General features: G+C 42.1%; 1 protein-coding gene across 1 annotated transcript; it reads left to right on the top strand.

Annotated features, from left to right (window-relative positions):
- Positions 1–7,943: 7,943 nt before the first annotated feature.
- Positions 7,944–14,989, top strand: LSM6 (LSM6 homolog, U6 small nuclear RNA and mRNA degradation associated). The gene is made up of 4 exons (XM_033061397.1): positions 7,944–7,993; positions 8,905–9,017; positions 12,098–12,211; positions 14,719–14,989. Exons 2-4 carry the CDS (start codon positions 8,924–8,926, stop codon positions 14,751–14,753), a joined length of 243 nt encoding a protein of 80 aa, XP_032917288.1. The 5' UTR covers positions 7,944–7,993; positions 8,905–8,923; the 3' UTR covers positions 14,754–14,989.

Here is a 14,989-nt window from a genome sequence, read left to right as displayed (position 1 = left end):
GGCCTTTTAATCTCATGCTCTCGTATATGATGTTTAAGAATGGTGCATCTTCAGAATGACATGATAAAGCTTTCAGTCAGGAGCTGGGAGCACATTTAAGAAATGCACATTTTAAATCAGCCTTTAAAATCACTAGCAAATATTTCCTAGACGAAGTAGTAAATTTTCTGGGCTAATGTAGAATGAAATAGGTTTTTGGTGCTGGGTTCCTGTCCTTTCTCTCAATGAAATAATCATGTGTCCAGGTAATGGTGGACTATATTGCTGTCAATATCACTTTCAAGTTATTAGGTCCAATCAATGCTGGATAAAAGGAAAAAGGGTGGTCAACAGGCAATCTGGCTTTCAGTTTAACACTCCCTTGAGGATTTTCATTATCCTTTCCTTTTCTGTTCTCAAGGTTAGCTCGAGCTAGACTATTTGTAGCTTCAGCTTCCTGGAGATAATGCACATCCACAATAGCCTTGCTCCTCCAACGTCACAGTGCCCTTCCACCTGAGTAAGCAGAGTCCTGTCTTTTTTCTATTATTTGTGACCTTTTCCTGGGTTAAAAGGTGACTCCTGAAGCAGACAGGTTTCACTTCTTATGGTGATTGCAGTGCAAAAAGCACGCTTCTACCTTGTTAGAAGTGACATCACTGTACATTAAAGACATCATATCTCCTTTCATATTAAAATGCCTGTCAGTTCTGCTGCTCGCAGGCTGTAAATCTGCCACAGTATCCTGTGCTTGGGAGCTTTCATTATGAAAATATGGAAGATAAGCACTCTGCTTTACTGTCAAAAGGAAAAAGTAGCCTGGTAGTAATGAGGTTACTTTAAAAATAAATACACAATTCCTTAAACACAGATTACTTGATGTGGGGCAATTTTTGAAAGCAATCTTTTTTATTTGAATTCCTAAAAAACATCAAGCTTAAAATATAGTATGAGTAACGCATTCATATACAGTCCTGTAGAATTTATTAATGCATAGATTTAGCACTTGCTCATGCAGTAAATCATTAGATTTTCCTTTGACTTTACCCCTCCAGCCTTGAAAGAAATGACATACTAGAATTTAACCTGTTTTCCATCTTTATATAATATAGATACAAAAAGACTTGTATGTTCTGCAAGACAGTGACAATACTCAGCTGCTGTGCACTTGACTGTAGAAAATAATCAGTAGAAATATACCTCCTAAACAGCAAATAAAATTATAAATAATTATTGATCATTTTATCTCATGGCAGCATTAGGATCTTAATAATACCTTCATACTACATAAATTTTTCATCCATTGTTCTGAAAGTACTTTAGATATATCATTCTTGTTGTTTTACAGAGGAGAAGGTGAGACACAGAGAGGTGAGATGACCTGTCGCAACATTTGAGAGCAGCTCAGCATCAGAAGTGAGAACAGATCCTCCCTCTCTGGACTAACCTGCCCCACACTTGACTTGCTCATTTCCAACTGGAAATTTGCACTGTGTGTTGGTGTAACCCTGAGGTGTTTACACAGCATGTGATTATTCGTTATTCAACAATGGGATAAATTGTCATAGATATTTATTATTACAAAAAAATCAATTAGAAATCTCCTTATCCATTTTGTGTGAAAACACAGATCCAGTGTTATTCCCCATTTCCACCAGGATTCCCTCCAGCTGAGGAAACCTCAGCATGTGAGCACACCATGTGTATTTTCACATTTAATCTTCCAAATGATATTCTCCATTGTGGATACTCTGAGGAGCCAAAATGAGCAGTTTAATAGTTACTTATGGGCGATGAAGCCTTTCACCGCCCAGGCATTGATTTTAACATCCAAACCCTACATCCAGAGACAGGGATATACATTTAGGTTGTCCTGTGTGCATTATGTGAAATCAATTGGTAATGTCAGTCCCAAGCAGACAAGCACACAGGTGAAAACCATGGGGGAAAAAACCCCAACAAGATAAAAACAGAAGAAGGAAAAAAATAAGAAAGGAAATTATTTGGATGAGGAAGGTGAATGCGTAGGAAAAATGTAGTAGCTGAGGAGGTGACACGGTTGGGATATGGTCTGATGAGGCAAGACCAGAGAATTGCACACATCATGGAGGAAATCAAGAACATGAGTCACTCAATGGAGCTGGAAGTGAAATGAAACAAGAACCAAAGAAAAGTGTGTGTGCTTCTTCACCTTCCACTTTCTCCTGGAAGCAGAGAGGATTTTCTTCCTCTTTATAGTATGGAGTCCTCTGCTGTGGAGCAGAGCAGAGAGAAGTAATGAGAGCTGTAGTTCTTTAACGACCCAAGTCATAAGGATTTATAACCCATTTTACACCAATGTTGCCAACACCTTCCTGGCCACAAAAGCCTGAAAGGACTGATCAGGCTTCTGTATCATCTGTCTTTGCTCAGCAGAGGCTTTTGAACCTTTGCAGTTCCACAGCCACATACCCTGTCTATGCTGAGTGCTTTCATAGCATTCTCCACTGTTTCCAACATCCATGTAGGTTCAGCAGCAGCAGAAGCAAGGGAGAGATTTTTAATGGCAGGTGGTCTGGATGGCTATAGGCACTTTATGCTACTGCCCTCTCAATTTTCCAGGTAGGATCAGGTGAGTGAGAAAAGATGGGTGCTGTTTCTTACCCTAAAGCTCCTGCAATTCCTGGGAGTGGTGGAGCTGCACTGATGGCACAGATGGCAGTTTTGCCTGAGAGGCGTGAACCAGACTGTGGAACAGTGAGTCAGTTGCCCTGCATCATTCCCCTCTCCGAGAAGATAACATTCCTCCAAACCTGTTACTGCTGATCTGGAAGAGTTAGTACCTAACCTTCAATATATGTAATTTTCCCAGGAATGTATTTTTTTCCTTCTAAAAGCAGACAAGACTAAAGTATAGAGAAATATTTTCTGCCATGTGTGAACACCAGGGAATCAGATCTGAACACTGTGTTTGAGGTTATACTGTGTCTGAAACTGCAAGCCCCAGGGACAGGGCCACAGGCAGTCACACCAGATTGACAGATCTAAATTTATAGATACAATCTTTATTTTCACTAAGATATCCATTTAATTTATATTAAAGTTAAAAAGACAAGAGAGTTGCATAATGTATTCTGTAAAAAATTAACTTTTGACATATTATGGAACTTTATGCCATTGTTCTATTCCTAGCAAAACAGTATATTTCATATAGATAGGGCCTTCTAGTCTTCCCTTTTTGATTTTATGCATTCTTGTTGTTATATTACAAAAGAATTGCATTCTGTTTTGTTCCCTTCATGAAATAATGACTTTTTAGTCAATAGCCAGAAATTTGGGTCTATTGGAAAATACCAGCTCACAAATGCTCTAGGAGTGGCCTAATACTGACACTAAATTGCATTTTATTTCTAAAGAAATTGAGCTCTGCTGTTAGCAAATGGTGATGGTAACATAATACCCATTATTCTAAATGCTTAAGGTGGCTGAACACACTTTAACCTTCCTTTTTCACTAAAATTCAGGACAAAGTATGTATTGGTATTACCACACTATAAATCTGACTCATGTTTACATCATATCCCCAAGTCTGCTTCAGAAGAATTTCTAGGGAGCTGGGAACCAACTGTGCAGATGTTTTGGACCACCAGGTCAGTTTAAAGTGACCACTTCAACTCATGTCTGGGCTTAAACTTGATACCAGAGTTTTCAACCTGAAGTACTGAATCAGCTGCATCAAACTGGATGTGAGAAAGTTTGCATTGAAATATCATCTGGAATTGATACTCCACAAACAAAAAATATAGATTGTGTCTTTACCCTGATGTAACAGTCTAAGCACAAAAGGCTTTCCTCCAACTCCATCATACTTTGGAAAAAAATCTAGTCAAATGGTGCAAAAAGGAGTCAAGTGGGGCTTCCAGCCTTTGCTTAATAGAAAGCACAAACCTGACATGATCTATCACGCTATATTTTAACTGGACAGAAAGTAGGAGAGACAAACATGTGACAAAAGGTCATTGCGTCACTTAAGCCATATAGCAGGAGATGAACATCCCAAAGTGATGAGCACAGTGTAAGAAGTTGAAGACAACAGAATTTTGTTAGGCTCTTTTTTGAGTAAGGTTCCATTCAAAAATACATTAACTTTTTGATTGGGAACATGGAAGGAAATCAGTGGTTCTGATGATCTTAGCACAGCATGGGAAATAATGTTGGCTAACTAAGCCTCCGTTTACAGAGAAAAACATCTTTGAAGTTTTACTGTATAGGCACAGACAATCATTCACATGCTGAGAAGCTTGAACTCCTCCATCCAAATGGGAATATCAGACCTCTTAATGCTCATGAAAAAGCTGGTCCCTTGGGAAGCCAAGGAGTGCACTCCCAGGAACTTAGAGGGAGTTAAGCGAACTCTGAAAGCTTCTGAGAAACTTCCTTTCTTTTTTACAGAACTGAAAGGGTAGGAGAGAGAGAGAGAAAGCCTCAGGCTGAGTTCTTACATTATTCTCCCCAGCTCCCTGGAAGAACTGCTGACAGTTCCTTGTCCACTAGAAAGTTTTGCAGAGGAGGAAAAGGAGGAAGGTCCCAATACTTCCTTTCTTTCTCTTGCTTCTTCATGCACCCTTCAATTCCTTAATGTCCTATTCCTCACACTCCGAACATCAAAAGAAGACTGCACTAAGAAGCACAAATCACAGTGAAAGAACACAGCTACAGAAGGAAGGTTTTGAGACCTCAGGTGTATTTTCAGTAACTTACAGAGGCATTCTATGTAATGGAGGAGTAATTAGCAAAACTTCTGGCTTCAATGGGAGCAGAATTTTGCCTTCCACCTTCCAAACCCCAGAAATGTATTATCATACTTACACCAGGGCCCTCAGGAAATCCTGGAATAGCAGTGCTAATCTTGACTTGCAGAGCTTCTCCACCTCAACACTATTCAATGGAGGCTGATACCTCCTTCTACCTCCCCATTCTCAGAGGCTCTGGACAAGAAATGTTCCCCCGGATTTGTAACTCAGTCTTGGCCTCTTACTTCATTACATAATTTTTAAAAACACCTTTTTCCTTTTTTATCCTAACCTAAGAAGGCACCAAAATTAATTGTTAAAATCACGTGATATGCTGTGATTTGGGCCAGAATGGATCTGTCTTCTCTGGCATAAATTTCACGTGAGGACTGCTTAAAGACTGTGGCTTTTATTAATCTACTGTATGTAGCTGGAGATTATTCAGGCTGAATTCAAAATGTGTCATAGACATTCTTTTGTCATCTGGGTTGTTGTTCATTTGCACTTAACTTATATAAACTATGTGCAATTCACAGGAAAAGGAGAAATTGGACACTCCTTCTGACCCATTCTGTGTTCTGTAGCCATCTCACTCTGAAACTGCTTTTATTTCAAGCAGCTGGGAGAGAAAAACCTTCATAACTTTGAAGTGGGTTTTACTGCATTGGCAGGAGAGAGAGAGAGAGAGCATGTGAGAGTGAAATCCCATTTCATTTTTAAAGTTAATTGTAAAGTTTTAATTAGTTCCTCTGAATAAGGATTCTGTGATGCTTTATATTTAAGAGTTAGCGATAGTATATGATCCACAGACTTCTATCCTAAAGTTCAGTTGACAAAGGCCAACACAACTCTTTTCTTTGTAACTCTGTAACCATTTATGTTTGAGGTGAAGATGTTAATATGGAAATTTTGTGAGCTGGGAACGACTACAAACTCTATCATTGTAATTTATGACCTTTCATCTGAGGCCGAATGTAAAGGCAATTGCAATTGTTCTATATCTCAAGGCCAGCACACAGCAGATGTGTGAAATTTGGAGTGCTAGACATAAACTTTTATTACCAAATTATAAATAATTTCTATCACTTACAATGTTCACCTTTCAAGTTCATCTTGATTAAAACGCAAGGGCAGCATCTCGCTGATTTCCATGAGTTATACAGCTCAAAAAACTCTACCATGGTACACTAGGAAAAGATAAAGCAATGCAATATTTAAAACAATCTACTGAGAGCCAGGCATGCAACATATTAGATCAAAATACTTCTCATCTAGAGGACAAACAAACAAAAGATAATCATTAGCCAATGACATCTGAATTCTATTTTCACTTTTGGAGATTTGGAACCTTTAAGGAGTAATTTTAAGGCTAATTTACTGTAGGTACAGCACACTAGAGTGCTCTAAGATCTCTGGCAAGCCAGGGAAAATTATCCAAGATTTGGGTTCATTACTTGGCTCAAACTATGGAAGAAGGGAGCTAAGGATACAGAACTTGCCAATCTCAATGCCCATGATTCAAATCTGAAGTGTTTGTGAGGTTCACAGGCTGCAAAGCAGAAAAGCACAAGGATTTTGTTGACTGGAAGTAGACAAAGTATCCACACACATAGAAACTGTAATTAAGTATAAACCTCGGCTAGCTAGAAAGCAGCCTATTGAGCAGAAGGCAAAACAGCTCATCAGTCTCTGATGGCTCAAAAAAAAAAAAAAAAAAAAAGCTCTGAAGGCAAACTCGTCAGAAATAAACCAAAGAGGAAGACTCACAAAACAAACTGTCCTTGGTTGGATTTGCAAAATTGCCATGCAAATTTGCCAGCCCAGACATGAAAGTATTATTTGCCCAATCTTTGTACTGGAGATTGATAACAATGAAAACAGGAATATTCCCTTATCAAAGCATTACTCATTGAAGCCAGGCAGCCAAATAAAACTTTGCAAGTCTGTTCCCTAGAGTAACTATTTTATGTTCCTTTTCTGCTTCAAATACTAGATATAATCAAGCACAGTTGGATGCTCCTGATTAACATGATGGTTGCCTGGAAACACAGGCATAGTGTGGCCAAACTTCCCTGTCCCTGCCTGTGCTTGAACTCTGGGACAGGCAGGTGAATAAGGTCGGGTTTGCAGCTCTGCCTCTTAAAAGCCTTTTAGTCTAAGCATCGGATAAAAAATTGTTACTGTATACATATTCAAAAAGAGAGGATAAACAACTCTAGAAAGAAGTGAGAAGACAAATCTATGTTCTGAAAAGCCATGGCACATTTTCTTTGTATCATGAGAATTGAGAGGTTTGGCAAGATACTAAATCAATAACAGACAGATAAAAAAAATCCGACAAAACAAAACCATCCAGAAAGCTTTCACAGATGATTAACTCCTGTCAAAGTACTAAACCCTAACAAAAAAAAAAAAAAAAAAAAAAAAAAAAAGTATTTTCCTGACAGGGGGAAAGGAGGGAAAATAAGTGCAATGATAGGAGAAGTAGAAGGGTAGAAGGCGAGTTCAGTTTCTTCTTGTGCCAAGTTATTCCCAGGTGACTTTAAAAAAAATCTTTTCTGTTTCTATGTTCACTGATTCCCCTATGAATGACCCAATGACCTTCAGCACTTTCCTGTCTGGTCCTGGACAGGATGCCTGTGAGGTGCTCACTGTGTCCCCAGTAAGGACAAGATCATTTGGGAATTAACAGGGTCCCATTAGAGCAGAATACAATTATACTGGACTGTATTGGACATTAGGAGGAATTCCCTCACAGAAAGGGTGACTGGACACTGGAAGGGCTGCCCAGGGAGGTGGTGCAGTCACCATCCCTGGGGGTGTTTAAGGAAAGCCTGGATGCGGCCCTCAGTGCCATGGTGCGGCTGACAGGGCCCTGTTGGGCGATAGGCTGGACTCCATGGTCTCTGAGGCCTTTCCCAACTTAACTGATCCTGTGGGGCTTTTTACCACCAGACATCTTTGTCCTGGAAGATTTCTCTCCGATGGGGTGTTATTTTGTGAGGAGCCCTAAACAAGACATAAAAACGCCACCATCTCCGTGAAGGAGCCGCGGCTCATCCTCGGCGAGCCCTCAGGGGTCGGGCCAGGCTCCCCGGGCAGGAGGGCCGCGCTCAGCCCAGCCCAGCCCGGCCCGCGTTCGGGCCCTGCGCGGGCTGTCCCGCCCGGCCGCCGTAGCAGGGCGGGGCCGCGCCGGGGAGCGCCGGGAAGGGCGTGGGAAGCGCCGGGAGAGGCGGCGGGCGGTGAGTGCGGGGCCGGGCCGGGGCCCTGCGTGTGCTCCCCGGGCTGGTTTGGCACGGAGCCGCGCTCTCCGGCTGGGATCGCCCCCAGGGTGCCGGGGCCGGGCTGGAACGCCAGGGTTCCGCGGGCGGGGAGCGGCTCCAAACGCGTGTGGGGTCTGGGAAAGGGACACAGCCCTGGGGCGCCGGCATCGCTGGTGGCGGTGGGTGTTGATAGGGAAACAGTGAGGATCCCTGAGGATCCACGGCTGGAATTGCCCATTGCGATTTGCTCCAGGAAGCGGCTAAATGAAATCGGCACCGTGCGGGTGTTTTCTGCCTTTGGTTTAAAACGCAGAACAAAGCGATTTTAGAGCAGAAGTCAGGCGAACACTGAGAGGGGGTCTAGCTGCGTTTTTAAATCACAGCATCTTTCCTCTGTAATTTAATCACAAGCCTTAACTTAGCCTGTTTTATTATCTGAAAGCATGCTTTTAAATTTATACTTTTCTTCTATTTGTGAGCTGAGATCAAAACTACTCTTGCTGCTCTCTCACAGACTTCGGTGTATAGAGCATGGAGGGACTGCTCCCTCCGCCCCTAAAGACATGAAACACCTATTTATGGCTTAGCCCTCTAAAACCACTTTAGCAAATTTAGGGATGATGAGGCCTTTGGCACTATTGAAATTTAAAAGATGCACGCTGTGGCAAACAAGGATTCTTAATAATACTTTCAGAAGTAATAAAAATCCCAAAGGGAAAGTTTAATACAATGGCTACAGGAGCTCTGTCTCACCACCTCAAACTTGCTTTGATCTCCTTGAGTATTTTCTCCTATTGAAAGTATTACAAATCAGGAGTCTGCCTGTCTCTATATTTAAAACAATGTGGAAGCATGTCTCTTTTTCCTAGTATTTGCTGTTCACTTCTCAGCTTACCAGAAAAGATCAAGATGAGTCTACGGAAGCAAACCCCCAGTGACTTCCTAAAACAAATCATTGGAAGACCAGTTGTTGTAAAATTAAATTCTGGAGTTGATTACCGAGGTAAGTTCTCTATCTGTCTCTGACTGTAAGTAATTCACTGAGGAGGCTGGAATAGATGCATTGATTTTGGAAAGAAAAACAGTGTGATCCAGAATCATGGAGTATGAGAACAGAGATCTCAGAATGGTGACAATAAAAATAGAAAACCAGTTCTGGATAAAGTGATAAAAGAAGGGGGTAACAACAGTGGATTTAGAGATTAAAATTACTGATCTAAATCATTAGTGTCTTTGGTCACAGGTGTTTAAACTGGATGATTCTGAGTTTCTAAACTGACACCTGGAAAGACTGTCTGGAATTACAACTCCTGAAACAGCCAGAAACACCCCTTGTTGGAACTAGACTTTTCTTCACCTTTTGTTCTCTGTTTAGACATAATATAGATCTTGATCCAGGAAAGCTTCAGAGTAAACTACGCTGTCATATAATAATAATAGAATTCTTACACAAGGCATGAAAGTGTTCTTGACATTCTTGGTTAAGCAACTGCCTAGACCTGTATTGGATCAAGATTAACAGAGATACAGGAAAAAGTTTAGCATAGCTTTTGCCAACTTCATTTTAATGCAGCCCATCAATTTTATTTCTGATTTCTTCAGTCTGTCAGTATACCTTCATGTATATAGGGTTATAGATTTTTGTTAACCTGTAAATTAAACTTCTCTGTGCAGTGAAATGTCCTGGTCCTGCTCCCATTTAGATGAGTACCAACCCAACCAATTCTTTTAGTAGCATCCAAACTCAATCAAAAGTAGTCATGTCTATTCTGTTGTGCTCAGTTAAGAAATTCTATTGTGTAATGACTTAAACATTATGGGTGTGCAACAGATCCTTTCTTCAGAGAGGTTTACTTCAAGTAGCTTAGCTTGGCACTTGTGAGAGGAGACTTGTTTGTGCTGTGACAAGGAATCTTTGTGCTATGATAGTTTTAAATTGTTATTATTCACTGACAGAGCAAGCAGTGGCTTCTTATTCCTTCCGGTTTCTCTACAGCGTCACTCAGGTGGCAAAATTTGCAGCCTCCCGTTTCTTTGAGAACCATGTTGTCTGAGCACTTGAGGTGAGGTTGAGGGCTTAAAAAAACGGTCACTGCCTCTGTAAATTCTTTAGTGCAGGAAAACATACAGTGCTTTCAATAAAGTCAGTTAAAGCAAGTCATCATTTACCTGAAGGGCCAAACCAGATTTGGGTTTTGCTGCACTTCCTATATTTTTGAGCCCATTGCTACCTTTCCCTTGGTAAGATCCATTTGTAAATGCTATAGGTGAACTACTCAACCTTCCCCTTAGCAAAGCCAGTTTAATATGCCTACAATCAGACACCACATTAATTGAACAAGAGTTCCTTGAACGCCCTTATTTGCCACTGGATTTTTTTCCCCCCTTCCCTTCCTTATTTCCCTGCACTCCTTTGATCTTGTGACAGAAAATCCGTGTAGTGTTATTTGAAAAATACGCACTTCATTTTCTGCAGAAATGTGACCAGCAATTGTAAAAGCCAAACATTTACAAAACAGCATCTCAGGCTGTGGTTGCACATCTATCTGGATTCTCCCCGAGGCTGTGTTGCTGATTTTTTTGTTGCCTCCACCCTTGGAGGCCCCATATGCACCAACGTGGCCTCATGCAAGTGGTGATGTGTAACTGAAATATCTTGAACCATTGCCAAGTGGTGCAAATATCGAAGACAGGAAGCCCTGGGAAATGATCAGGGATACATTAATGTATGGTTTCTGTGTGTAGATATGGATATGTACATCAAACCATCTCTACATACAGATAAAACAGATAAATTGCTAACCAGGCAGTTAGCAGTGATAATATTTGATACCATTAGTGGTATAAGAGTAAACACAAAGAAAAGGAGGAAGAGAATGAAACAACTAACTTTAGGAACAAAAGAGTTTGAAAATACTGCATTTGTGGCTTACTGAGTTGTAGCTCAGGTCAATTCACATGGTTCCATTTTAAGTTTGGAAAAACATTTTTGTTTTCTGTTGTGTGGATCACTCAGGATTACTGGAGTGGAAAAGAATCCTGACTTTGTTTTGGGTCTTTTTGGTGCATTTAGTGGCACTTTGTGAGCAGTTTTTCCTATGTCTATGGAAACAGAGGAGAGAAAAACAGAAAGGAAAATAATAATATTTAAGCCATAATAAGTTGGCAGAAGTAGTCGAATTCCTGATTAACTAGAAGATCCTGCAGTAACACTTCTGAAAAATGAGAATATGTCCTGAGTTTTCTCCCTCTTCCTTAGTACAAACAATATATTATATTTCAAGTTTTACTGCTAGGTAAATCACTAGGTGTTTTTCAAACAGAAGAAAAAATTATTTAAGTAGTATTGTCTGTGAAAGGAGGGACTCAGGAAAGCCCACATGCAAAAAAGATGATAAAACAACTCGTAAAAGGCTGTATTACCTATCTGCTACTACAATGTGTATTTTCTTGACCCAAAAAAATTGTCTAATTACAAATGACATTTTTTCTTTAATTGCTTTATAAAAGCAGTGTAATTTTATTTTTGTGGGACAATTTCACTGGGCTTTGTTGAAAAATATGTAGGATTTTGTTGACATCAAAACAGAGACTTGCAGCGAGTGTTCTTCTAGCTCTATAATCATGAAGACAAATGTGTAAGATGTCCTGTGTTAAAAGGGTTGTTTTTCAGCTATATCCTTCCTTCACAGGTTTTGTTGACTACACAGTTTACATAGCTTTATCCTTACGTTATCCAGTTACACTTAATGTCACAGGTGGCTTTTTGGTGTGTGCCTAAAACACAAGTGAGAAGGGACAGCTTAAACTTTCAAAGTGGAAGTTGTCCAGCTTTTGAAATAATGCCTTAACTTTTTTTTACTCCCACAACTCTTACACCAAGTGATAACATTGCTACCAGAGTGCCTGGGACTCCCTCCTCCCAGCTGAATTCTTTGAAGACATCTGCCCATGCTTGGGTTTTTTAGTTTGTTATGAGGATACAGGGTGGGGGTTTTTCCTGTACGATTCAAGCACAATGCATTTTTGTTAATTTTAAAATAAATTCAAACTGATTCTCTTCTAAGCTGCCACTGTTTTCAGGTGTCCTGGCTTGCCTGGATGGATATATGAACATAGCTCTGGAGCAGACTGAGGAATATGTAAATGGACAGTTAAAGAACAAGTACGGGGATGCATTTATCCGAGGAAATAATGGTAATTCCTACTCCTTCTGTTACTGCACGTTAGAAAATTGTGCTTTGATATTCTGAATTTGAGGGGTGGCTGAGGTGTAAGTAAGCTGTAATATTCTTTCTTGGAAATCTTTACGATATTTCCTTTTTAGAGTTTCACTTTCCAGGGTCTGTGCTTTTCTGCATTCCTGTGGCCCTTTTTTCCTCTGAACTTGAAGTTACAGTAGTTTCACGAATACAAGCCGCACGGATTATAAGCCGCACCCCCGGTGCCTCGACAATGTTGCTGTCTTTGTCAATAGATAAGCCGCACCCCGAATATTACCCGCACTTCCGTTCGTCGCGAGAATCCGTGCGCAGCTTTCACAAATTGGCCAATTAGTAACAGGATCGCGGCATAGCGGGCTTTACTGGCTCGGGGCGGGGCCAGGCAGGCTCGGCCTGCTCATGGTTGCCGACGGGGCCGGCTGGGTGGTGCTGCAGCCGCCGCCGGGCTCACTGGCCCCCCTCTCCCGTCAGCACCGCCCCGCCGCTGCGTTTACGTACTCGCCCTGCCGGCGGGCCAGCCACTGCCGCCGCTGGCAGGCATGCCGGCCGCGTCGCCGCTGCGTTCACGTACTCGCCCTGCCGGCGGGCCAGGCACTGCCGCCGCTGGCAGGCATGCCGGCCACCTCGCCGCTGCGTTGTTTACGTACTCGCCCTGCCGGCAGGCCAGGCACTGCCGCCGCTGCCAGGCTCGCCGGCCGCCCCCTCCCGTCTGCACCGCCGCCGCGTTTCCTCGCCCTGGCCGGCACTGCATGCCCACGCACCGCCGGGCTCCCCTACGCTGCTGGCCCCGATTCTGCTGGGCTTCCCCCGCTGCCAGGCAGCCCCACCCACCGGCCTTCCTGCTTCTGCCATGCTCCCCTGCACTGCTAGCCCCAGTTCTCCCCGGCTCCCGCGCCCTGCTGGCCCGGGCTCTGCCGCCCCCCTGCCCCGCCCTGCTGGCTCAGGCTCTGCCGCCCGCCCCCCACACTGCTGGCCCCGCCTCTGCCAGGCTTTCCCACCTCTGCCGGGGCCGGCCGGGCTCCAGCTTGGCTTGGGGCTGCCGCGGGCTCTCACTTCCGTGTTGGCAGCTTTTAGAATTTTGTTAATGTATTAGCCGCCCCGGAATATTGGCCGCACTTCCGGGTTTCCACCAAAATTTTGGTCAAATTGGTGCGGCTTGTATTCGTGAAATTACTGTACTTTAGAAAAGCATGCCCTTTTCTAGCTTTCTTGGAGCTTATTTTCTACTGTTTGACAAGCTTACTTACTCTTTTGCACTTACTCTTGTTTAGATGACCTCTGCACCATAAGAGTTTGTGGGTTTTAGGCAAGCTACTGCATTAAATTTATGCTACAGTGCATACAGTCCATATTACAATGACACAAATTTTCTGGTGAAGCAGTTTTCCAGGACTGAACGAATGTTTATCCTTAATCCTGGAAGCTATTTTCAACTTTTGAGTCAAGATTTTACCACCAGTCAAAAGAATCACTCGTTGATCACCTATGCATATCCAAGTGCAGTAGGTGGATTTTAGTGCACTTCAAGGACAATCCCAGGCTCCTGAAATGACTCTCTGGTATCTGGCTGTAGTAGCAGGACATGCCAGGGAGAAGAGTATCTAAAAATAGAAAAGGTTCACAAGTCAGATGTGAAGAGACTTGTAGAGGAGGTAAATGAAGCAGAGTTTGACCAAGTTACTTGGGAAGAGAATGGAGCTCAGCAAGGAGGGATAGAATAAAAAGACACAAGCACTGAATTCCATGTTAGAAGAGTCAAAGAGAATGTGGCACCAGTGTAAAAGAACATTTTGGGTCGAGAAATAATCCTTGAAACGAGGCCAACCCTTGCTTTTTGCAAGGCATTTGGACTGTTGCACTAAGGAATGGAGTGACATTACAGCTTTAGAATCAATTAAGGAAATAATCTGTTATGAAAGTTAAAACAAGTGGATGAGAGGCAGAAGGCTCAAGAACAGGCTGAACAGAGAGCTGAAGACATGTGGCAGGTTTTGGAGCACAATACCATTTTATGTTGTGACTGCATCTGTTCTGGGGATATCATCAGCCAAGCAGGAGGAAGATTTCTGTTCCTTCATAACTAATCATTAGCTTTACCTTAAGTGCTTGGGATTTCCAGCTTTTATTGAAAGATCACAGCATTAGTGTCTGACACCTGTAATTCTGCTGCTGCTGAGCTCTCTCCTGCTCCCCTCAGGAATACTGCAGGGCACTGCCTTTGTTCCTGCTCTGTTCAGCCTACATCTGCTGAGGCATAGTTGGGCTATGAATAAAATAAATACTGAACCAAAGTAATGCATGATGTTTAGAGCTAATGGCATTTTTTGAAACCTGGATTTAAAGGTTGTCTGAGTTTGTGTTGAATGGGATTTATTACAGTGTTGATTTACAAGCCATGGAAATAAGATGTTTCAAATAAAAAGGCTTCTGCATGTTATTTACCAGGGCCCTCTTCTGTGTGCCACTTTCTCCTTTTCACAGTGTTGTACATAAGCACCCAGAAGAGGAGGATGTGAAGATGCCAGAAGGAGGCTCTTTATTTGTACTTGGGAACCTCTTCGAAGTGATGAGCCCTATTTGATTTGTAATTCAAAATCCACAGGTGAAATACACAAGTGTTTAAGTATTTTTTTAAATAAATGTAAACATGAGTGTAGATTGCCTGAGTGCTTTTGTTCCAAAGCATTGCTTTATTCCATTGTACAGAAAAAAAGAAATAAAAGCGAAGCATGTAATAGTGCTGCAAGACTAA

The sequence above is a fragment of the Catharus ustulatus genome, chromosome 5 (assembly GCF_009819885.2).
Source record: "Catharus ustulatus isolate bCatUst1 chromosome 5, bCatUst1.pri.v2, whole genome shotgun sequence".
Classification (NCBI taxonomy): domain Eukaryota; kingdom Metazoa; phylum Chordata; class Aves; order Passeriformes; family Turdidae; genus Catharus; species Catharus ustulatus.
Note: the sequence above shows the minus strand (reverse complement) of the source record. Positions and strands in the feature narration are given on the sequence as shown.

Coding starts and splice junctions, on each gene's coding strand:
- LSM6 (XM_033061397.1), top strand. CDS start 8,924: ATGAGTCTACGGAAGCAAACCCCCAGTGACTTCCTAAAACAAATCATT. Junction 9,018..12,097: donor TTCTGGAGTTGATTACCGAG/GTAAGTTCTCTA, acceptor CACTGTTTTCAG/GTGTCCTGGCTTGCCTGGAT. Junction 12,212..14,718: donor ATTTATCCGAGGAAATAATG/GTAATTCCTACT, acceptor TCCTTTTCACAG/TGTTGTACATAAGCACCCAG.